Genomic DNA, 24,299 nt, shown 5'->3' with positions numbered 1-24,299 from the left:
TTAGATCAACGGTTAAAGAGTTACGGGAATTCAAAGACCTAAGGCGCAGGTGTTAAAAGGTTCAATAAATCATTTTACATCTGAGCTTTAGCTCCAGTGTTGACATTATTTTTGACTTCCACATATCTTCCAATAGTGACCGGTCTCTACCACCCCCCACCCCACAAACGTATCAGAGAATGGCGCAAGCAGATGAGTGATATTATCAAAACGCCTGCGGGAAAAGGAGCAACAAGCAAACGGTGGCGAGCGACAAGTTAAAAGAACTGGTTTGTACTGGATTATTGAGCAAAGACGGAAACGTGTCTATAGGAAAATGATCCACTTGAAAGTGAAAAAGATTTTTGATACAGAGATTGATGCTTCAAAGAGAAAAGAAACGTTTACAGCCAGAGTTAATCAGAACATAATACAATGTTCTCATCATTTCAATGAATCCTGAAACATTCATCTGGTTGTTTTCTGTATTTTGTGACTATATTTAACCGCACAGGGAATTAGCCGTCAGCGTTCTGTCTGTGATGGAATAAACACCGGTTTCCAATAGATGTCCATCTCTAATAAACGCTGGACTGGCTGCCAAATGTTTGGAATAAACACCGGGGCTCCTACTGGAAGATGTACGGTGTTCTTCAACTGTTTACGCCCAGTATATTCTGTTGCAGGGAAAAGCAGTTTTGTGTCGTTTTGCAACACTTTAGGTTAGTAAAGTGTTGCATATAGTTGCAAAGCCAACATGCAAAGCCAGGTTTATACAGCTTCAATTCACGCTGATCGCGTAAACGGCCAAAGATGTCTGGTAGGTCAAAGAGCACATGTTAGTAAGGCGTCGCCGCTGACATGTCCTTTAAAGCAGAAATGGCCAAAGTCCAGCATGTGGGCCAAATGTGGTTCGCCCTGCGGTTACATTTCTACCGGGTCCCAGGCTCCTGTCATCGGATCAATCATATACGGCCCCCAGCTTTTTCTAAGGAAAACAACTTCTTGTTTGTGATTGGCTGCATTGTGTTAGAAGCCGTTGTAAACGTGTGGCTAACTGTCCTTCGCAGCCCAGAAAACCACACTGGTTCTCACTTCTGAATGAGAAAACTAATGGTGTTACTTTCGCATTCACATGATTTAAATGTAGACGTTTAGGGTGTGCATTTCATTGTGAATAACATTCAGATTTAATGTTGATAACGTTTTATTTTCCAAACAGACTTTTTCTTTAATTTATTTCTGGTCCTGAAATATGAAATTCCTAGTAATTTGGGTAAAAATGTATTTACATTTAATTTTGTTCGTTACGAACAAAATTAAAATCTATCCCATTTCAATAAATATTTTTATTAAATAGTTAATTTGCATTTAAAATGATTAAATATTATAATACAGGCCAGTTGGCTGCGCCTCAAACATTTAAAAATCTAGGAAATTCTGTCTTGAAACGTTGCTCTTCAGAAAGCAGCTTAAGAAGCTGCCTGATTTTCTGACTATGTCATCATCCCAGATTAACTATCAGACCCAAGAAGTTGGAAAGGTTTTCTGTGAAAGGATGGAGTGATGGTGATGGATGCAGGAGACCCGTACCCGTCCACACAGCTCCCCTGGGCCAGCTTGTTCTCCACCACTTTGAGAGCAGCCTCCAGTGACGTGCTGGTCTGCTCAAGCCTCTTCTGAGCCAGAACCTCCAGACCGGCCACACCGTCCAGAGCGGCTGCAGCTTTTCCTGCCTGCGCAGACGGCGCCGGCGGCAGAGAGCATGGCGGCAGCGACGGGGACGGTGGAGCCGTTAAAGACAGAGTGTGAGCTGTACTGAGCTTTGGTCCTGAGAACAAAAAAAGGGCCTGTGTGGGTTATTTTATGAATGAACTCACTCAGTTTAAATAATTTTACAGGACATAGATGAAAAGCTATGAGAAGCCCAAACCATGCCCCTCTACCACCATGCTTGGTGCAACATACAGAAACGTCGGTCATGTCTTCAACATTTCAGGCGCTCACTGAATCTTAACGTTTACCTCTTCGTGGCGTCGGTGGCGTGCAGGGCTGAAGCAGCCTCGATGTGGTCTGCGGGCTCTCCGGTTTGGGCGTGACCATCGGCGGGTGTCTGACGGGTTTAGGGCTGGGGAGGTGAATATTCCCCCCATGATGTGAGGACACAGTGTGAATCTGTGCACTGGTGAGTTTTGGAATGGTCATCTGTGGCCCCGCTCGCACTGAGGGGGCAGCATTTTGGGGGCTGGTTGGTCCTGTGTTGGGGCTTTGTCTTAAAGGACTGGAGGGCTTTGAGGACACAGGAGGCTTTGGGCCTTTGCCTATGGAACCAAACCTCAGGAAAACTTTTTCTGGCCGGTGATCCTCTTCTCCGTTGGCGGCCCTGGCCCCATGATGCGTGTAGCTGCAGTTATTTTGGGGGTGGATGTCGTCCCTGGTGCAGGTCTCTGGGGGGGTCGAGGCATCTTTGGGTTTGTGTCGTCTTTTGACCGTGTCAGACTCCTTCAGGTTAAACTCCGGAAGCTCCAGGCTGTTGGGGGTCTGCGCTGCGCCCTCTGATGGGCTGCTGATGTCAGGGGGGGCCTGGCTGGTGGAAGCCATTCTGGGTCGCTGTTTGATGGTGAGGTTGCCCTCCTCAGCGAACGGCAGATGCTCTCCGGACACCTGCCTCTGCGGTGCAGAAGAAGCAGAAGGAGTCCTGGATTCCTTCTGGTTCTTCCTGACCCGTTCCTCCTCAGATGTCACTTCCTGTCTGTCAGCGCCTCCATCATTTCTCCTCAAACTCAGAGCAGGAGGAGGCTGGAAGTGCGGGACGCCGTTGGGGGGGAATCCATGTGAGAAACCAGATGAAACAGGGCTGAAAACAGGTGAGCCAGGCATATGGGGGGGTGGAATATCAATCCTCCTGGAGGGGCTGCTGCCCTCTAACTTGGCGGCGATGCTCCTCACACTGCCGGTGCTCTCCACCTCCCCCACGCTGGTGTTTCTCTGTTGGTGTGAGGGACTGCTGCAGACGGAGCTCATCCTCTTGGGAGGGGGTGGAGGTGGACCTTTGTGTCGAGAGCGCACAGCAAAGGAGTGGCTGCGATTGATGTGGCGCTGGGTTGCGGGGGCGCGCGGCGTTCTGCGGGACAGGGTGGCGTAGGACGGCATGGCACTGGGGGAGGCAGAGGAGCGGGAAAGAGCGGGGTCCTCATCTTCATCGGGCTCTCCGTCGGACAGAGCATAGCGAGTCAGGCTCTGGGTGCGCTTCTTCTGTGACTCCAGCTCTACTGGGGGCTGTGCGGGGGGGGCAGAACCTGCTCCGGGCAGAGGCATAAAAAGTGCTCTCTGGCTGCTGCCGTTTAGTCCTGTCTGAACCTGCTGGACTGCTGGGGCCTTCTTGGTGGGGGAGCGCTGAGGGGATGGCGATGAGGGGGGAGCGGGGGCCAGGCGGTTTGGGGACTGCAGCTGGTTGGTTTTGCTAGGAACAGCCGGGTAGGCAAAGCGGGGCATCTTGCTCGGGGTGAGGGGAGGTGTCGCCGTGGAGAAAGGCAGCTTGTTCGAGACAGCAGACCAACATTGGTGCTCAGGCATCTCAGTGGGCATAAGCCGATTCCCCCCTCCGGGACTTCCTTTTTTTATACGCCCGGCCTCTTCACCCTCACATCTGCCGCTGCCCTCCTCGCACCGGCGGGATGAACCTGACGAATGGTCTTGACAATGTCCAGAGTTTCCAGAATTCCCGGAGCCCCGTGAGCGCTTGCTGATGCTCTCCTGGCTGACTGACATGGCAGCCAAAATTGCAGCAGAGGCCACACCCCTGATGCCAAAAGCCTCAGAGGCCACACCCCCCATCCTGCCCATCATGGCACTCTGCAGCTCAGTGCTCAGCTCGCTGTCCTGGAAGGACAGGAGGGCTCTGGGTGTGCGTGGAGAGGAGCAGCAGTTGTTGGCCGGACCATCCGTCTGCATGTGAGGGTTGTGGGGGTTCGCCACATTGTGTTCGATGGCCACCAGCTCCAGAGGGGCGGAGGGCTTTCGCCTGCCACCTCTGCCTGCAGCGATGTCACTGATGTTACGGGAGCGCTGCAGGTCGCTCAGCCGCTTCACGGCTACCATCAGCTTCTTCTGATGGCCTGAAACACAAAAGAGCTTCAGCGTTACAGGATCAAACTGTTTACACCTGTATGGAGGCCTAGTGGTGACATCAGGTATTACAACTCAGATCAAATCATCAGAGCTTTTTTCAGTGGACTCTTAAAGCACTCCAATCCAGGAAATTACAAAAGAAATGGTCCCCAATGATATAAAATACAATCCACTATAATTTGCTGCAACAATCGTAAAACAATGCACTAACTGATTGTTTGAATTGCTGTAAATGTTTTGAGGGTCACAGGGTAAATGTAGAACATTAATGCAAAGTAGGTGCCAAAACAGAATGCAGTCAGCTCGCCACATTTACTTAAATCTTCTATCTCAAGTTAGATCTTTGTCTTCATTCCATAATTCTGGGTGTATTTTTCTTTTTAAAGTTTGAACTTTGAGAGTTTAAAGAAGTCAGAAAAGTGTGAAAATGTTCACGTCTGTCTGAGAAATTTCCAGCCTCAAAACGTCTAGAATCTTCTCAGATTTCCCCTGTTGCAGGTTATTTTTAGAATGTACCCCCTGTGATGAAGGAGGGAACACTGAATCCTTCTTTTGTGTGGTTGGAAATGTAAACAGAGTTTGAGTTTTAAGAGTTATAATTATTTTCTGTAGGATCATTTTGGTTCTTTTATAGCTGCTTCTGACCACATGGTGGTAGTGTTGCTCAGATAAGGTTAAGTAAAAAAAAAAAGGATCAAGAATTAGATTCTGTTATAGAAAAGAATAGTGTTGGTCGTGTTTTTAACAACCTGTGATGTCTATGAAAAAAGTAACAGTGGAAGGATGTTCTGTCGTTTTTCTCATTAGAGACCTCAGCCATTTCTGTGTATCTTTATCTTCTCTCTTTTAAGTTGTGATGTTTTACAACACACCAACTTTTTGACAGAAATTCTTCCCTTTATAGATATGTTTTAACAGGGATGTCTGGACCTCATAATATACCACCCTGCTTCTTCTCTATCTGCCTCTGCCCCATTTGATACTAATTCACTGAATAAACCGCTTGCAGATTTGCCCCACGCAATTTGCCCCAAAGAACAAGAATTAAGGTAAATTAGGAAATCTATAATCAAAGATTAACAAACCAAGTGAACCTTTTTTACGCTTAAACTGATGATTCATATCTCCTGGTTTTTCAAGTTGGAACCTGACTGAGACGGATTTCAAAGCAGATTGTTGTTTTTAGTTAAGGAACAGATGTCAAACTAGAGACAGAATAGCAACATGTTTATGTTTGACAGCATTTTATGCACATGAACAAGTTTTGCTAAACCTTAAACCAAACAAAAAATCTTAACATGATACGTCCACCCCCGTGTTTCACCATGGAACTGTTCTTATATGTTGCTGTCTGACTATCTTTTTCATTAAAGAACAGAGTTCTTCTTGTCTCAAGTCTTAAGCTGTCCTTGCTATATTCTACAGTGAACCTCAGCCATGATGTCATCGCCTATTACCAACTATTTAAATGTAATCTTTCATGGTCATGTGACATGTGTCACCAAAAATACTGTAGTCTTCACAGAATCCTGATCCAACTTCTCACCCAGTTTAGTGATTCCTATCTCCTGCAGGTCCTCCCAGGTGATGTCCTTGACTATTGCGATGGCGTCATAGCCGTTTTCACACAATCTTTTTTGGTACTGAGGTAGTCCAATCACATTAAGCCACTCCCCCAAGTCCGACTGAAACAGCAAACAGACAGAAGGTTTCAGCTCCCCTAAACTCTGACAAGGAGAGCAGCAGAATGGGATGCAGGACTTTTTACAGGAATGTAATCTGGAAGCCACTCTGGAATGCTCAGTTTGCTGATCTCCATGGAGATCTTCTTCCTGTGGCCCGGCTTGGTCACACCGATGGCTGTGAGATCCTGAGTAACCAGTCAAAAAGAAAAGAAATAAATACATACAGAGATAAAACTTGTATTTCTCAAAATGTAACTAAACTAAAAAAAAATTGATGAGCACAGTTCTCTTTGTGTTGCATTTTAAGAAACACAAAACAACTTAAAACCATTCAGATAGAGATCCAAACCTATACTAACTTCTGTTTATGTGTCTGTGGAGATTCTCAAACGCTTTACTACAAACGAAACTGCAGATGTTGTGATGTCATAAGAGAAAAACCCCAACTTTGTGTTGGGTTTTTTGCAAAATTCTCATTTACAACTGAAGCAGAAAAAGGATCTTTCACAAATTGTGTGTATTCAGAGGATTGTGTGTGCATCCCAAACACAAGATCCCTTTAGCATGGATCCCTTTCCTCTGTAAACTCTGTGACACACTTGTACAATTATGTTGCCCTTTTGCAAACCTTTTTGCAATTCGAATAGACATTTGTGAATGTACACATTAACAACATGCCAAAGGGTTTGATTTCCAAACATTAACGACATTCATGTTCTTTAAATCAGTGGTTCTCAACTGTTTTCAGGTCACTTTTCATGAACCGGTGTGGACGAGGCTGAAGTGGGCTCCATTGTTTTTGCTTTTAGCTTCCAGTTTCTCTTAACTCTTAAGGGTAAAGTTTATCTTCATCCTCTGGAAAACATACTCAGCTGCTTTTAACTTTATTTGTACTCTAGATTTTATGTATGACCATTTAAATATGATATAGATTATTCCTGAACACCAGCCTTGTCTGACTTTAAAGGTGTGATGGATAAATACAAAAAAAAATGGTCACTAAAACAGGCATTTTCTAAATCTAAACAGAAATCCACAGAAATCGTGAATCCACCTTTTGAAAAACCTTATTAGCAGAATCCTCAAAACATTATGCATGATTATTATGGTGTGGGGGACCAAATGTTGCAAAAAAAAAATCCAATAAATCCACATTTGGAGTAAAGAATCCCGGTTTTTATCTCTTAAATGCAGCTTTCTTTTATTATAAGGTGGACGGCCCTTCTTTTGCTTGATCTCTGCCAAAAGAAACTTTCCAAATATGTTTGTTTTTGGTACCTTTGCTTGCTTAGGGATTTCCTAACCCAGCCGCTTTGAGAAAGTAGTGGATGTATTTTTGATATGCATCAAGAATGAGTTGGATGTGATGGGGAAAACCAAGCAGTTTTCCTTCAGAATCAGGTTATAAATAAACTGGAAAAATGTAGGTCGGCTCTTTTTTCTCTGTAACCCAGTAACAACTTTCCCACAGCCTGGTACCGGTCTGCTTTCGAAGAGCAGTTTGTTTGGAATAAAATAAGACTGAAGTAGGGCTTAGATATAGTGCTGATCACTATCTAAAGCAGTGTTTTATCAGAATCAGAAGAACTTTAATGATCCCACATCTGGGAAATGTGTGCGTTTCCATAGCAGTAAACATAAGAGAATATAGAATAATGTAAAAAACAAAAATGTAGCACAAATGTCAACAAATAAGGCGGTATAATTTAAAGACTATTTACAAACAGGTAAACAAGTAACAATGTGCAAAATGTCCAAAAATGTGCAAAAGTTATCTGCTACACTGTGAGTTATTGTGTTGAATTGTATTTGGTATGAAGGATTTCCGGTATCGGACAGTTTTGGAGTGGAGCTGTCTGAGCCTCCTAGAGAAGGAGCTCCTGTCCAGAACAGGGTGGAGAGGATGGTCTGGGTTGTCCATGATGGATAAGATCTTGTTCAGTGACCTTATCCATTTCCAGTTTGCAGCCAATGACAGAACCGGCCTTCCTGATCAGCGTCGTCAGTCTGTTGGTGTCACTGACTGCAATGCTGCTTTCCCAGCAGACCACAGAGGAGAACAAGGTGCTGACCACCACAGGCTGGTAGAAGATCTCCAGCATCTTGCTGCACACAATAAAGGACCTCAGCTTCCTTAGGAAGTAGTCTTTCTGTATACAGCAGTACTGTGGCTCCTCCAGCTCAGTCTGTTGTCGATAGTCACTCTCAGGTATTTGTACTCCCCCACCACTTCCACATCCCTGCCCAGGATGCAGAGAGGCTGCCACTTACACTTACACTTAACAACTAGTTTTCCTCTTTTTTAAAGCTTTAAACCAACATTTCTGACAAAATGTTTCTGCTTTTTGTGGCATTTCTTTGAAGAAAATAGCTTCTGTGGTACTTGGAACAATAGATAATAAATCTATTTATCCTTTCATGTGTTGCTTGGTGTCCTTTTTTTAAGGAAATAACAGATGTATCTGGAGGGGAAACCCACCTCAGGGGTCATCCTGCTGATGGTGGGCACATCGTAGCCGGCTTTGATAAAGTTGGAGGTGTACTGCTCCAACTGGAACTCAGACAACCACTGGTAGATGGCTTCAGAGTCCTAATGAAACAACAGGAACGAACAGAATGCTGAAACTTGGTAACAAACACTCAAACTTGCATAACGCTTTTGTTTTGCGCTCACCTTGCCCTCAAACAGCTGCTCTGGTCTGACAAAGCCTTTATGGGCAGAGCTGTTGACCGGGCGGCGGGAACCACCTGAAAAACACACATCATCAGTCCTGAAAGACGGCCGCCTCCGCTTGTGAAACTCTGGAGCCTGGAACACGACGTTTGAGCAACAAGCGCTTGTGCGTTCGCATCCGTCTAATCCCTGCAGCTCTCCCAGCTCTCTCCCTGATCTGACTCAACTCCTGGCTCATCTCTCACTTATTGCCACAGATCTCAGAGGAATGTGCCTCCCCCCTGCCAACACCCCCCCCCCCCCCCCCTTTGACTCTTTGCATGTAGTGGGAAATGTTAAGCTTTGTTTTCTTCAGTTTCCACATGAATCTCTCACAAACCGCATGTTTAGCTATCAAAACGTATTAACAAAAAGTTCCTTTTTGTCTGAATCATCTGAAGACAAACCTGTTTGACCTCTTTTTCCTCTTTGTAACTGAGTTCAGGGGAGTAAAAACAGCACCTGGAGGACAGGTATTTGACTTGGGACTTTACTCATAATCTTATCACCTGATCTTCGGAAAAAAGATCAAAGTGTGTTCTTTTTTAAATTCTATGAAAAGATGGCAAATATTGGGTTTTTTTTCTGAATGAAACAAGCTCTAAAGCAATACATTTTGAGAAAATTAGAGCAAGCGTCTTACCTTCCTGAAGGAAGGAATGCTGCAAAGCTCCTGACGCCCGGCATGTCATCCTCTCTTCTGTCTGACCTCCATGCAGACAAATCTGCTCTACTGCCTTCTCAAACTACGGCTCTCCTCCTCTTTTCTCAAACTGATATGTTTTTCTTTTCCCTCCACCCCTTCATCCCTCCTCTCCCTCCTTCTTTATCAGCCTCAGGTCGGTCTTCTCCTTTAGACATTTAGACTCCTAACATGCAACCGACAGCACATTTTTTGTGAGTCTGTGCCAAAAAGTTTTTTTTAGGTTTAGGTGCATAGATGGGGAAAAATCCGTTATTGCCCCTCTCATTTCCTGTCAGACTAAAGGCAATAAAAACAAACTGAAGCAGAAGCAAATCAACCAACTCCATCATTTTACTCTCATTCCTGCAATACAGGAAATCATTTCATCAGCAGAATGGAGAAACAGTGTAACAATTACTCTGTTTTTGTTCTTTGTTTGTTAACGTCTCAGTGTCACATCTTGACTCAAAATGTATCTATTGTTCACATTTACTTTCAGAATTTTAAGTAACAATTGTTGAAACATATCTGAGAAAAAGCTAACATATAATCTTGGAAGAAACTACCTAAAATAAACAAAGTCACATTCAAATAAATAAATAAAAAAACGTCACTTTCCACATAGAGTCTTCAGGCTCATCTTCTGACCATAGCTCTGTGTTGTGTTAATAAAAGGCAAAAAAATATTATAAAACCTATTCTTATCAAGAGCTGTAGACAGTCAGGACGGTACGGTGGCCCTGAAGGTCAAACCATGTCAACAAACCACTCGACGTAAAAAAGAAAAAAACATTTTGGAAAGCAAAAGTAATTTATGGAAATCAAAATGTTTAATTTTACAGGAAAACTACCACTATGATCAGTAAAGAGGGAAGTGTTTCCCAGAGGGGACTTATACAGTTTAAATAATAACAAATAATCAGACGTTGAAAAAACCTAGGTACCACAGAGACAGAGGTGTTCTGTGACTAACCTGTCGACCCATCTGCATGCTTGCTCTGGTCTGCTACAGTGATGCAGATGCGTTCTCCTTTTTCTCCAGCAGAGGGAGACAACTACAAACAAAAAACAAACAATCAATTTTCCTGTTTTCTCTCAGAACAGTGACACATAGATCTGCAGCAATTTGACAGACAACAACACTTTTACTTATTGCTACATTACACTACATCCCGTAAAAAACCTGTTCTTCATCATTTCTCGTGAAATTAAGTTGTTCTAATTGCTCCCACACCTTGCCAGAGTCGTCGTTTGGGCGACTGTGGGTCCCGTTTTGCTTGTGGCCGCTCTCTGAGCTCTGTCCACTGCCAGCGCTGCGGCTGCTGCCCACACTGCCGGTGCTGCCGACACTGTTTCTGTCACCTGACGAGGGGAAAAATTCATTCTTCTGTGTTTGAGAGAGATTTTTAAGCGAGAAATAATCCGGTTTCAGCCTGAGCAGATCTGCTTTTCAGATTTAGCTTTAGCATTGGAATCATTTGTTTCAGCTTAGCATGAAAGCTCAGATTGTGCCCGAAAAAATGAATGCTTATTGCATTTCCTGTCCTTATAAACTATAGTAGCTTTGTGTTTTTCTTAACAGTAAAAAAAGTCCATTTAAATCCTGAAATCAGAACTTGTTCTTACAGATTTCAGTGTTTTTTTCTATTCTGTTACCAAAAACAGCAGTGAGCTTTAATGCTGCGCTGAAACCGTCAGAACCCGGCTCTGGTTCTTGGGAGCACATTAACTGATGTTAGTTTTTTGGTTTGCAGAAAAGATTCCTGTTAAAATGAGCCTCATTGCTAAAGCTGGTTTTTGTGGATGATTGGTTTTGTTGTGGTTTTGTGCAGAGAAACAAGACTGTGGAGGGTCAGAGAAGTCACTCCAGTCATGCTGCTCACTCGCCTTCACGTCCTGCTGCAAGAAAACAATGGTTATGTCTGCTGGATTAGTGAGGGTGGGGGGACGGAGGGATATTCTGGGTGGAGGTAAGGTCAGGGCTTTGGGATAGAGAAGGATAAAGTTGGGGGGATAAAAAAGCTTCCCTTAAAAGGTCTGCTGCAGCAGAACAACAGGGTTCACTCAGGATGGGGGGCGGTTAGGTGTCAGGGCCACACACTCTTACCAGTGGGAGAGCTCCTGAGGACCCAAATGTCCTGAGGGGGGCTAGTGGGGGCTGAGAGCTGACTGCCAGGTGGAACACCTAACAAACACACACACTTTAGACACATCCTCCCTGGACCACACACCAAACCGCTGGGCTCTGCTACCACACTGTCAGTGGCCAAGGGGGGGCTTCAGGGTGTTGTTTGGGGGGAAATACAGGAAAAGATCTTAACAAACACATGCAAAGAATCAATTGAGTTAAATCTGTTATTAATGTGCATCACTTTTAGTGTTTTAGTAGGGTAAACTTTCTTTTCCGCAGCTGTTTTCTACCTCTGTGATCATTTCAAACACCCACGCTGATAAAAATGGGGTTTTGAGTGTTTTGAACATGTTCTTATAGCATTTTACTGACCTAAAATTGCATTTCTGAGTATTTCTTTATTCAAATCAGTGTAAATCAGGAGCAGATAAAGACAATGCTGTTTAATATATATACACCGTATGTTGCATACAAAATATGTTGGCCTCAAGCTTCCTGCTCTGCTCCATTCTGATGCATCCACTTACAGACAAATAGATCCATGAACGTCTTTGTTTTCCTCGTCTGAGCTGGAATCTGGATCTAAATTCTACGGCTGGATGGCTCCAATACTGTTCGCCATTTTTGTTGAACCCGTAATGTTAGGTTAGGGGTGTGAGGGGCTGTAAGCTACCAGGGGAGCGCGTAAACAGATGGGTGACTGGAAGTGGAAGAAGGGTCACTCCGCCCCAGCAGTCCCACACACAACTCAGAGGTGAATTGCTAATGAAGCTCTGCCGTATGTCCCAGAAAACGACAAACGTTTTTAGATTTTGTCTAAAAACGGCAAAATCCTCATAAAAAGAACACCAGGAATGTTTTTTTAAACCGTTTAAAAGATGATTGGAGTAGGACTTTAAACATTTGTCAAGCCTCTTCTTTCTGCACAAGTCATTTCTGAATGCATGGAAGGCTTCGAGTTTATTTTGAAAAAATTGTTACAACACCAACAGGGTGGTGCTGCACCCTGCAAACAAGTAGTGGAGTGCAGCAATGCAAATTTACTGTGGGCCACAAATTTACTGCAAAAAAAATAGGAAACAGAGATTTGCCACACTTCACACTTGTATTGATTCACCTCTTTCTTGTAATTTTGCACTTTTTTGTCTTTTTCTGCTTTGTTTTGATCAGTTCAGAGCTTTTTATGCTGATAGCTTCTCTTTGTGGTATTTTTCCAATAAAAAAAGTCAGTTTTATTGGTCATGTGGTTATTTTCTATCCATTTGTTGTGTTTTTTCCCCACATATTTGCAGTTGATTTATCTCTTTGTACATATTTCTTACTGCACATATTTGTAATTCCTTTCCATCTGTTGGTAAGTGACCACTGGCGTCTTTGAAGTATTCTGTTAGTGGATGTTCATCCATTTTCTTTTTTGTGTTGTTTTATATGTACGCAGAAAAGGTGTACTGTTGTTGAGTGCATGTGTGTGTCTACCTGTGCTGTGATAACCAAGGATGTGCAAGTCCTCAGTCTGAGGGGCGGGACCAGAGGGAGGAGCTCTGGCAGGTAAGTGCTGCCTCTGCAAAGGCAGTGAAGCTTGGCGATAGAGAGCGCCCCCTGGTGTCAGGCAAACGTGGTTTGGGTGAGTTGGGGGGGAAGGTGGGTGGGGGGGACACATGCAAAGAAAAAAGATCAGGCACATGCATGGATGCTGTTGATGAGCATCCAAATGAGGAGTGAAAACAATGGTTACTGTTGAATGCTGTGACTTTTTAGTGATTCCACTAGTGAGGACGGTCCAAGCAATCTTATATGTGTGTGTGGAAAAAACACCAGATTATAGTGGATTTGTGTTCAAAAAGTACAACATAGGAGGACAAACATTAGTGTGACATCACATAGCAAAACATGAAAAAACAAAATGTGAGCGATAACACAGATCACCAAGATTCAGTAGCTCATGGCTTTATCTCTAGTAGCAACAGGGTCAGGTTCCAGGACAGTTTCCTGCGAGCGGTGACTGTACATGAGAACTGGACCAAGTGAGTGTGATGTCATCAGTAGAAAATGATTTACTTCCGGCTCCAACCAAATGAAGTCAGATCAGACGCCATCATCCGAGTCAGCCTGAGTCAGCATTTTCATTGCAACCACTCGCACCAATCAAGAGTGAGCTTGTTGGAAGTCCACACCCCTACCACTTGAAATCTGTCAATCAAACCTTTTGAACGTTGGACGAGAGACCATCTACTTTTATTGAAGCATCTGATTGGCCAGTTTATAGCTTATATAACTAAAAATAAATAAATAAATGAAGCAAGAACATGTTAAAAATTAGCAAGAATGGTTATTCTGACTAATAGAATGACTAAATAATTGCTGTTTATTTCTCTATAAAGGTCTATGGGATTTTTGGTACTTGGAACCAGCGGGTACTTCCTGTTTGGAATGCCGGGGAGGAGGGGAGCTCAGTCCAGTTTTCTTATACAGTCAGTGTGTGAGAGATTTACTTCAACATGTTATAACAATCTAATAACTGATATAATGCCAATTTTGGGAGTTTGATCAGCTCTTTTAGGCCCAGCAGTGGTTCAGTCGGACTTGGGTCTGGACTAAAAGTCCAAACTGGGATAATTTTTCTTGTAGGTTTGATAATGTGTCTCAGATAATTGTCTTGACTGTTTCAGCTGAGCTTTAGCGCGCAATCAGATGATCTCACATTGACTCTAGAAAGCTCCTGCTAAGAGATATCCTTACATTCATTCATTCATTCATTCATTCATTCATTCATTCATTCATTCATTCATTCATTCATTCATTTATTCATTTATTCATTTATTCATTCTTTCAGGGTCACAGGACTGCCAGAGCCTATCCTGGCCACTTATCCATTTAATTTTAATTTTAATTTTTGCACACTGTCTGGTCACTTTTGGGAACTTTTTAAAATAACTTTCACTCATTTATAAACTCTCTCCCTTTGAAAGTTAAGAAAATGCATTAGAAGCAGCAAGTTTTTAAAGATGTATTTGCTAAACACTGTGGACCAATATTGTCGTTTTATTTTGTTTTTGATCAAAACAAAGGTCAGATTTAACTTCCATGAAGTCTATTTCTTCAAGTCTTTTAGCACTTTTTCATCCTATTTTTTACAGAACATATTCAACACGACCCAAGTGAGAAAAAAATGTAAATCTGTTTTGCAGTTATAGAAGAAGCTGCTGCTGAATGGGACTTTAGGATCACAGTGACGCTGAGAGGGCTTACAGTTCCTTTGTGCCGCTGGTCCACAGTTGCTGACACTGACACACAGCTCACACACACATATACAGTACCGAAGATTACGCAGAGCTGAGTTCGCTTCATGGCCTGTCAGACTTGGAGTCAAACTCTCTCGCATGTCATCACTGAGCTCAAACGCGCACACACACACATACCCCCCCCCCTCCCCCACACACACACACACATGAAGTCCCAGCAGCAGCTGTGAGGGCTTCAGAGCTGAGCTGACACTTCACAATCTGCCCATGGTAATCCTATTAATGCTTATCTCTGTCTGTAACTGTGTTTGTGTGTCTGTGTAATGAGGCTTGTCGGAAGCCTTAAGAAGACTCAAGTTCATGCATCTAGATCTGTCCGGTCAAGGGACTCTTTACCACACTTGCTGCTGTCGGAATCAAAATTACAGCTGCATAAAACGCATCTGCGGTACATATAAGACCCTAACAATACCCTCTGATGCCACCTTATGGGCTCTGCATGGTAGATATGAAGCCTGAAGTGGGGAACATTGACACCATTGGGTGGCCCAAAATGAAGTTTGAGTCAAAAAGACACACCCCTTAGCATGCATAGTTTTGAGCTGTAATACAATAAATAATATTAAAAAATGACCCATCACAGTTGTCATGGATAGGAAATCAAACTTTTAACACAGATGACATTTAAATGCTTTTTAACATACTGTAACAATTTACAGGATCAGCTGATTGTGACGAGGAGAAAAGCGGCTATGCACCGATACGCAAAGCTGCTTTTCTCCACGACAGATCAGCTGATTTCTGTTGATCGCCTGCTGTAAAGTGTTGCATATCAATACAAAGCTGCTTTTCTCCGCTGCAGAATCCGCTGGATTTACATTTATTGCGTAGCCATTTGAAGAGTTACGGTAGTGAAAGAACTTCAACAGTGAAGCTGGTGGAGAGGTAAGCAAAAATCACCCAGACGATCTTTGAAACCAGACTGTAAATGTGCTTATTTTTCATGTAAAATCTGATTTTTTAACATAAAATAGCTTTTGCAATTGGAATCTGCTCCCTTCTGTCTCCAGTGGTTTGTTGGGGAACTGAAACATTTGATACGTCCTGGTTTGGCTTGTCATGGCTAGGAATGGACAGGCTTTAAACAGCATGTCATGGCCTTTTTTTGGACAGTATTTTTGTAAATATGCCCAAAAGTAACTTATCTCTGTGTGTTCAAGCTGACATGTTTACCTGCTCTTCTGCTAAGAACCTCCACCACTGAGGGAGGGAAGAAGCCCACCCGATCCGTCCCCCTCTGGGTGTCATGGACGTGGCCTTTCCAACGGCCGTCTGGATGCTGCTCAAGGACCTGATTTAAAATTTAAAGAAGGCAAGAGATTCATTCATTAAAGAACAGTAACTGTTCCTGAACACAACAGACACACAAAAACTACAAAATTAAGGGTGATGCTGGTTAACTAAAGCGAAAGTATAATCCCAAATCCCAACAGTGATGCTTTCTGCTTTTCTTGGAATGAGTCGAATGCGAATTTGAACAGGAAAACGTGATCTGTCTTCTTGAGAAGAGTAAAGAAAACCTTGATGTAAAAAGTTCTAAAAAGGATCTAGAACACAATAATTATACAGCTAAAGATATCAGAATACACGGCAGAAGGAACATCAACACAAGCAAATGCACACTGCTTAGATTGCGCTTACAGTGTGTGTCAGAAGCAAGTTTGTGCCTGTTTCTCTGATGTTCTGGGTACAAAAAATTACCCCAAAACATCCTGCACAAATCCTAACAACAGGCCTGCTCTCGCACAAGTCTGAGTCACATCATCCTCATGCTGGATTTTATAGTACTGCTTTCTCAGAGGAGCCCCCCCCCCTCGCAACTACCATAACAAGGTCTCCAGCCCGCAGGTTGAGAGCAGTAGGGTCATGGAGGTTCCAGTAGTCCTTCACTGCTCTGACTTGGAGAGAACTTGATGCTTCTGCAAGAAGGAAGACCAAAGAACATCAGAACAGATCACATTCTGCTTCTCCTCTAAGGGATCTACCCACCTCTCAGCAGCTGCTTGATCTCCCTGCTGGCTGTGGAGGTGGTGAACTGGTTGACGATATCCAGAGCTGTCTGGTTGTATGTGTTGCGCACGTTCACGTTGATGCCCGCCTGGGTCCACAAACCAAAAAAGGACAGAGTGAGACTTTGCAAAACACTCTTACAGTGTCTCCCATTAATTAAAAATAGACTTTTTAAATGTTTCTTCTCATGCAAAAACATGTTTTCCAAAAGCAGCAGAAACAATGTCATCTGTAATTACATCAAGCAGCAGCCGCACTACTTCTGTCTTGCCATAGAGGGCAGCCTCGTGCAGAGAAGTCCCTGCTTTGGTGGCTCTGTTCATGTCGATGCCGGCTTTGAGCAGCAACCTACGAAAATAAAATCAGAAACACTCACTGAAGACCGCAGGCATGGCTCATAAACAGATCCATCTATTTAACCGCTGCAGACATCTGCAGCTTCTCATCAAGTCCAGCACCACCCATTCATCCCTCCCACACATGACAACAAACGCATAAACATTCCTGATGCAGGAATGTGGATGGAACAGCATCCATGCAGGAGAAGGAGGAGCAGATGCTCCGTTCACAGGAGGAGATGGGCACACATTTTAATTTGTTTTTCCCATTTTATGCCATGCTCCAGAACAACAACACAATCAAAAATTAACAAACGACAACTTCTCTTTCGTTTTATCACCTGCTTCTGTTACTAGCTACTTCCAGTGGAGCACAGCACACCTAAAGCACCTGCAACAGGTGAGACAGCTGAACCATAAAGCATCTCTTTCCAACTGCTACTGCAGAAATAAGTCTAATCTGTTGTTCTCTAGTCAGATAGCCCAACCTCTACCGTTTTGATCTATATGTTTTTAAGCTCAAGTTAATCTGTTTGCCTCTCTTTCCCCTTTTTTATTATTTAAGGATGGAAGTGCGTCAACGAGACTTCCTGCAGACAGTGAGAGGCTATCAATTGGTCGGGCTGAAATCCACAGAAATGGAGGCAGAGTCTGCTTGATACAATTGTGTAAAGTGAGAGGTTCCCACTGTGCTGCCTCAGCGATGATACAAGCCGCTCAGTTTGATGTCAGGAAATTTAGGCAACTGTAAAAATTCTCCCTTTATGATTTAAATCAGGGCTGGCCAATCCTGGTCCTCAAGATCTACCAGCCCTTAAGGACCATCCTACACTGCCCTCCTTCCTCTCCCCATTGCTAAAAGCTTTCTGTTAACATGCCCTCCTGCTAGCTTACATTACCTTACAACCCAAACCTAACATTGCAGCTGCAACCAAAATGCCGAACAATATTGGAGCTATCCAGCCGTACAGTTCTGATGCAGATCCCAGCTCCAGTAAGGAGAACAAAGACGTTCATGGATCTATTTGTCTGCAAGTGGATGCATCAGAATGGAGCAGAGCAGGGAGCTTGTGGCCAACGCATTTTTAAATTGCATTTTTTCATCTGCTCCTGAATTAAAAACAATTTAATTATATATAGAAATACTCAGAAATGCGATTTTAAGCTGTCCTTCATCATTGGAAAAAAAATGAACATGTTAAAAACACGCAAAACACAATTTTCACGGCAATGCCTCTTTAAGTGCTTATGGTTTCCGTTTTCTTTACATTTTTTTCAATACATGTCTAATATTTAGATTCTTCAAGAATCTCAGAGTTTTTGTCTGGTCTGTGTGACTTTCCAGCAAAAATGAGCCAACACAGGACAAAAATGTTAGAAAACACAGACAAGCTGTAGGTAAAAAGCTGCCAGGTGTCAGGATAAGCACAAATAGTGCTACAAACCCAACTGCAGACAGTTCAAACCATGCAGCAGCACAGAAAACGGAGCCTGAAGCGTCAAGATTGCAACTTGAAACCTCTGCCTTCACTCAGCAGTGATGGTTTTAATTGCGCCGGTATGAAATCTTGAGACGGCTCAGTGTCTTCATGCTGTCAGAGCTTAGGCTTAGACTCCATTCCTGTTCTGCAGGGCTGTTTTTAAACTACTCTGCACATACAGTTTGCATGCATTTTGTATGGAACATGTTGACAAAAACTTTGGGTGCTCCAACGTCGAATCTTCTTCATCTTTTCTGGCACAAGTTTTCATCTGCTGGATGTCAACAGTGTTTGCTGCTTCAATGCTGAGCAGATTCACACAAAAACCACACGCTGTGCTGTTCCTCTGCTGAAGGAACATGGACACCAGTGCTGCCTTGCTATTTCTGTTTTTGTTTTGAGCTTAGTAGCATTCTTCTATAAAGTTTTCCAGCCCCAGAGGAGCAGGGTGGAGATAAAACTCGTAAATCAGAGAGCATGACAGTCATTAGCTGCACGGCTCAAAGACAGGGTGGGGTTTCTTCTCAGCACAGAACCTGTTTATTTACACAGACATGCTCACCACAAAAAAAGCCGTGCGAAATCAGTGGATTAAGTATCAAGGGTGTGGATGATGAAAGTAACTGAGACAGGAAGAATTGTCCTTGGTGATTACAGCACTTTGTGTGCACTTTAAATCCACAACAGCTCAAAAAGCTCTTAAATATATTGCAGTAATCAAGATTTTCAATTATTCTACTATTCATTAAATCAGAGCTTTCACTCTTTGATTGTTCAATCTAAACCAGACCCTGGGGCACATGAATCACACCAATCAGAAGATGAGATCTAGATCTCATACTGAGGTCTAGATCTCACTGCCAAAGACATTTCTTATGTAATAATAAATGATAAAGTCAAAGGTCACACGGTAAGAAATCCAGAGCTCAACTCCTTTAAATCAAAGTCTAAAGCAAACACTTCTATGTGAGCAAAAGAACGGAGGGTTTACCTGCCATCACCCTCATTCTGAGCGCTTAAAGTCACGTTATTGTGGTTTATACCATGGTTCAGGTGAATTCTCGATTCTGATTGGCTGCTGGTTGTGGATTCAAAAGTGATAATGTACAGAGATAATGCACGCCTAAAAAGAAGTTCTGGTCACATAGCTTAAATGTTTTGTATCACTGCGCTGGCTTCTCTAAAACAAAATGTAGCTTCATCATCTGGACAAAAACAAGCGCTAAGAGGAGAACTTTCTCTCTGAGCTCATACTTTATTTAATCCATCGTGACGATCAGCGTATATATTGCTTTACTTTGCTGCTGCAGTCGAGGTTGGTGCCGGCTCAGCCGGCTAAGCGGCATACTGTCACGGTAACATGACAACGCGTAGCACCACATATCAAATAGTCTGCTTATCGAGTCGGAAGGTTCAGGCTTCCACGGCGTGCGTTGATTTCTGATAATGCATACTTCGTCAGCCATTAACCCTTACTAGATCACTGACAGAATTAGGGCTGCACGATATGAAGAAAACTCGCAATATTAGTGAATTATATTCCAATGACGATGTAATTTGCGATAAATGAACAACTAGCAAAAAAAAAAAAACATTTCCATTTCACTGCAAAAGTTTAACTTAAATAAGAGTTGATTCATTAAACATTCATTAAATAGTTCAAGTTGCCATAGAGATTGTTATAGCACATTTGAGGTTTACCATTTATTGCGATTTTTGCTATATGGATATTGCACAGCTTGAAATCGCGATAACGATAAATTTGCGATTGATTGTGCAGGCCTAGACAGAAATGAGTGATTCCTGCAATCTTACTCTGTTTACTGATACTATGGGCCACTGGTCCCCAACCTCTTCTAGGCCAAGATTAAGTTGAATGTCAGACATTATTTTCAAGGACCGGTCTGTACGAGGCTGAGTGGGCGTCTTATTATTTTTATTTTTTAGCTTGTAGCTTCCCTTAACTGTTGAGGATAAAGTTTATCTTCATGCTCTGTAAAATATCTGTAGCTAGTTTAAATATTTGTACACTAGATTTTATTTAGGAACCAATGAAATGTGACATAGCAGCCTTCAGTATTGCCTGATTTATAAGTTGTCACTGGTCACTAAACCTGATAACATCTAAATACAATAATAAACATGAATTTGCCGTTTTAACAACTTTATTACCAGCATCCTCATAACATTAGACAGCTGGTTGGTAAATATTATGCATTTTTATTATGGTCTGAACAACTGTCGCAATAAATCCTTATTGGAGAATAATCCTGACACGAGCCTGTCTTTTATCCGGGCTGGGGACCGGCACACGGAGACCCTGACTTGAGCCTCCTCGTGGCTACATAGTTAGGCGTCCTCAAGTTGCTTTTAAATCTCAGAGATTTCCATAGCCATATATAAATATAAAACAGGAAAATCTGTAGAATATAGAGACATCTCACTGACAGACTTCATCTTCTTATGTAAACCTATTAGCATACTTGAGTAAAGTCTTCTGTGACCAAAATGGTCAGAAAAAGTCAGGACCAGGACAACTGAAAGAGAGTAAATAGAAGGTTGCTAAGACATAGGGTATAATTTTCTATATGAGTCATGCATTATACCTCCCCACAAAAGTCCTTTTAAAGATAGCAACGCAAATGTGACTTAACCCCTTGACGCCTATTGACGTAAATATGCATCAAACAACTTAAGCTCCAAAATTACCGACATTTAGCATCTATTTGAAAGTAAAACCATAGATGGATTTTTTTTTCATAGCTGGAAATAAATTCAGGCATCAAGGGGTTACAGCTACTGTTGGGTGACGGTGGGGAATTACCTGGACAGCTCGGCAGTCTGTTGTAGGGCCACACAACCACACACAAACCCACACATTGGGACAATTTCAGTCAGCAATTAACCTATGAAGTATGTTTTTGGACTGTAGGAGGAAGCTGGAGTTCCCGGAGAAAAGGCACACATGAACATGGAGAACATGTAAACACACGGAGAGGACCCCAGCTGGGATTCGAACCAGAGCCATCTTTCTGAGAGGCGGCAGTGCTGACCGCTGCATCGCTGTGCAACTTCAAAATGTGAAAATAACAAAAACTAAAACATTACATTGCTTTTAGGCTAAACAACACAACCATGAAGATAGAAAAATACTTAAATGAGCATAATTTATTAATTACAATAAAATAATAAAGAATGTTTTACTTCAATTGAACTGAAAGAGAAGCTAAAAAAGTACTTATTTATTATATTTGTATTTAGCATAAATATCTGTAAACTTAATGTAAAGTGTGTGCTGTTTATTGAAGACTAACATTTTTGGCAAAAAAGTACCTTTTTTTTAATTTAGTATATATTTGTTACATATTTGGTTTAATGAAGCAACTCAGCCACAACTCTTCAAAAAAAGTAGAACTGGGCCAGAATATGCTGCGGTGAGAAGCTGCTTCATGGTGGGAATGCTACGACCGATAAATAGTTCTTCTTACAGCAGTCTGATTTAATGGATTTAGAGGTAAAGCAGGAAGATTATCTGAGGAAGCTAACTCTGCTGTAGATCAAACAGCTAAATGCATTTCGCAGACTTTTAATTCACATTTTGAAAGCCTGTTTGGGATTTAGGAGGTTTCAGGATTTTATTCCTAAATAATGTAGACATTTTAGAAAACATAATGAAGTTACTGGTTTGATACAAAACTATCAAACTGTTCATAATTAAATAAATAATTATGACCTTGTGCAAATACACAATGAACCAATAAATCTCTCATAAATATATAAAAAGATCACGAAATTGTGAAAAACCTACACACAGATTTTAAAGTAGCCATTATATTATTCAATATATTTCATTTTGCTTTAAAAACCTGTTCCTTATTTTAAAACAGCATTTTACAATATTCATTTTAATCATGTGGAATATTATTATAATTCTACGTCTTTTTTCAGAACCTTGGATTTCAAAATCAATATTTTCCAAAGTAGCTTTGCTTTTATTTCACATTGCTTTTTTTCAGAATGACTTGTTTATGAGTCTGTCTGTCAATCAAACCAGACAAGGCGGAGACACTTTTGTGATTGGCTACTCCTTTACTCAGACATAAGCAGCAGCAGCATAACTACATCGATCGAAGATGCTTCAGCGAACGTGACGGACAAATGCACACCTCTCAACACTAGGGAGAGTATGCACCTCAACACATGCACAGTGTTACCAGATCTGGGGGTTTTGGTTCGAAATTTGCGGATAAAAATGGCCTTGGACAGTTTTAGGGTCGGTTCTGCGTTTTTTATTTTATCATGAAAATATAGTAGCGGACTGAGTTAGGCTGGGTGGCTGTTGGAGTGCCGCTAATCTTACATGTACTGGAGCTCCGTGAACGCACCAGGCCGCGTGTGGGAGGAGCTACCAGCTAATGTTTTTAGCCTGGTCGCTACATGGAGCGATGTTTGTGTTTATCTCATTTACAATGTATGGAAGAATGCGCAGAGAATGTTCAGAGATAAGGTTTTAATTTTGAAAAGTTCTACATGGCAAGCCTGTTTTCATGTTTGAGTTCATGAGATCATCCCAGCTTCAGCTCCTTTGATGTCTGCCGCTTCAGCGGTTTTTCCATCTCTCTCTGACCGAGTTTGAAACCTTCCTCTCCCGCGTTTCCCCGAGATGGAAAAATAAAACCAGAGGGCGTGATTTATAAATATTGTCTCCATGAAAATGAAAAAATATCATAAGGTTCAGGAGTCCGGAGCAGGCTGGCTCTGCTTTCGGGTCTCTGCCTGGCCGCCAGCTCGCCTCCCAGGAGCCGCCACAGTGATCGTGCGTGAGGGAAACCTTGATGGACAGGATTCTGGGAGAATTGCGTTAGGATTTTCGAATAAAACCCATGCATTTTCCAATGTAAAAAAAAATTTGCATTTTCATTTATGACCCCCATGGTCCGCGGTCATAGAAGGATCGGATGGTTTTCTTGTTGGGTCTGACAGTTTTCAGGTGACTTTTGGGCTGGAAAACTAGGACACTATCTAGCAATCGTGCACAGAGAACAAGACTCGGGAGTATTTCAACGGGAACTTCAGGTTGTGGCTCGCTTAAAGAAAGCTCCTCTGTGGTGTGGTCAACACGAACTCTCAAACTAGAAAAACAGAGTGGTTGCTGTTAGTATTTTCTGCAGCAGACAGACGGTTTGCCTCTATTGGATCCTCTAATGTCAGCAAAGCCGTGCAGATGTCGCCGAAATATGTCTCTGACTGGCACACCGCAGAGCGGGTATCTAGGAATACGAGTCGATTTCCAGGGATCAACCAATGTGCATTTAGATCCCACCCACTTTCACTGATTGAATGACAGACTCATTCTGCTGAAAAAGCTGTTCATGAAATTAAAAATATTTTAAAATGCTGTTTTAAAATAATGAACAGATTTTTAAAAGAAAAATGAAATATATTGAATAATATAATGGCTAATTTAAAATCTGTATGTAGGTTTTTCACAATTTCATGATCTTTTTATATATTTATGAGAGATTTATTGGTTCATTGTGTATTTGCATGAGGTCATATTTATTTATTTAAATAAATATTTACTTATTTAATTATGAACAGTATACGACTCCATAGTGGTAAAGAACTGATGTAATAAACAGTAATTAGGGCTAATGTCAAATTTAAAAATTACATAAAACCTTGTAGCAAAGAAACTGTCAGCATTTGCAGGAGTCAATGTAATTCTAATATTTGCAAAAAAACTTTTTTTTCCTGTCCATACCTGATATAATTTATGGTGAATAAAGGAAAAAAAACTTTTTTTAAATCAAGTAATTGACGGTAATTGTAGTATCACTGTGC

The 24,299-nt window shown here is 42.1% G+C and overlaps 1 protein-coding gene across 13 annotated transcripts in view; it reads right to left on the bottom strand.

Moving 5' to 3' along the window:
- LOC101167247 (caskin-2) overlaps positions 1-24,299 on the bottom strand; it is an 85,155-nt gene that overhangs the window by 1,391 nt on the left and 59,465 nt on the right. For 7 of the 13 annotated variants that reach the window (XM_078938003.1, XM_078938006.1, XM_078938005.1 and 4 more), the window contains 14 exons: positions 16,876-16,984; positions 16,616-16,724; positions 16,451-16,545; positions 15,800-15,917; positions 12,801-12,923; positions 11,301-11,378; positions 10,428-10,555; positions 10,167-10,248; positions 8,470-8,543; positions 8,275-8,385; positions 5,879-5,980; positions 5,657-5,795; positions 2,004-4,097; positions 1,573-1,810 (listed from right to left, as the gene is read on the bottom strand). In XM_078938003.1, coding sequence (XP_078794129.1) covers positions 1,573-1,810; positions 2,004-4,097; positions 5,657-5,795; positions 5,879-5,980; positions 8,275-8,385; positions 8,470-8,543; positions 10,167-10,248; positions 10,428-10,555; positions 11,301-11,378; positions 12,801-12,923; positions 15,800-15,917; positions 16,451-16,545; positions 16,616-16,724; positions 16,876-16,984 — 3,600 coding nt within the window. The remainder of the gene's footprint in view (positions 1-1,572; positions 1,811-2,003; positions 4,098-5,656; positions 5,796-5,878; positions 5,981-8,274; positions 8,386-8,469; positions 8,544-10,166; positions 10,249-10,427; positions 10,556-11,300; positions 11,379-12,800; positions 12,924-15,799; positions 15,918-16,450; positions 16,546-16,615; positions 16,725-16,875; positions 16,985-24,299) is intronic. The other 6 variants (XM_078938013.1, XM_078938011.1, XM_078938012.1 and 3 more) reach the window with 3 other exon arrangements.

This window comes from Oryzias latipes, chromosome 19 (genome assembly GCF_053564925.1).
Source record: "Oryzias latipes strain Hd-rR chromosome 19, Olatipes_Hd-rR_3.1".
Lineage (NCBI taxonomy): Eukaryota > Metazoa > Chordata > Actinopteri > Beloniformes > Adrianichthyidae > Oryzias > Oryzias latipes.
The sequence above is the reverse complement of the archived record's forward strand: the minus strand, read 5'-3'. Positions and strand labels throughout refer to the sequence as shown.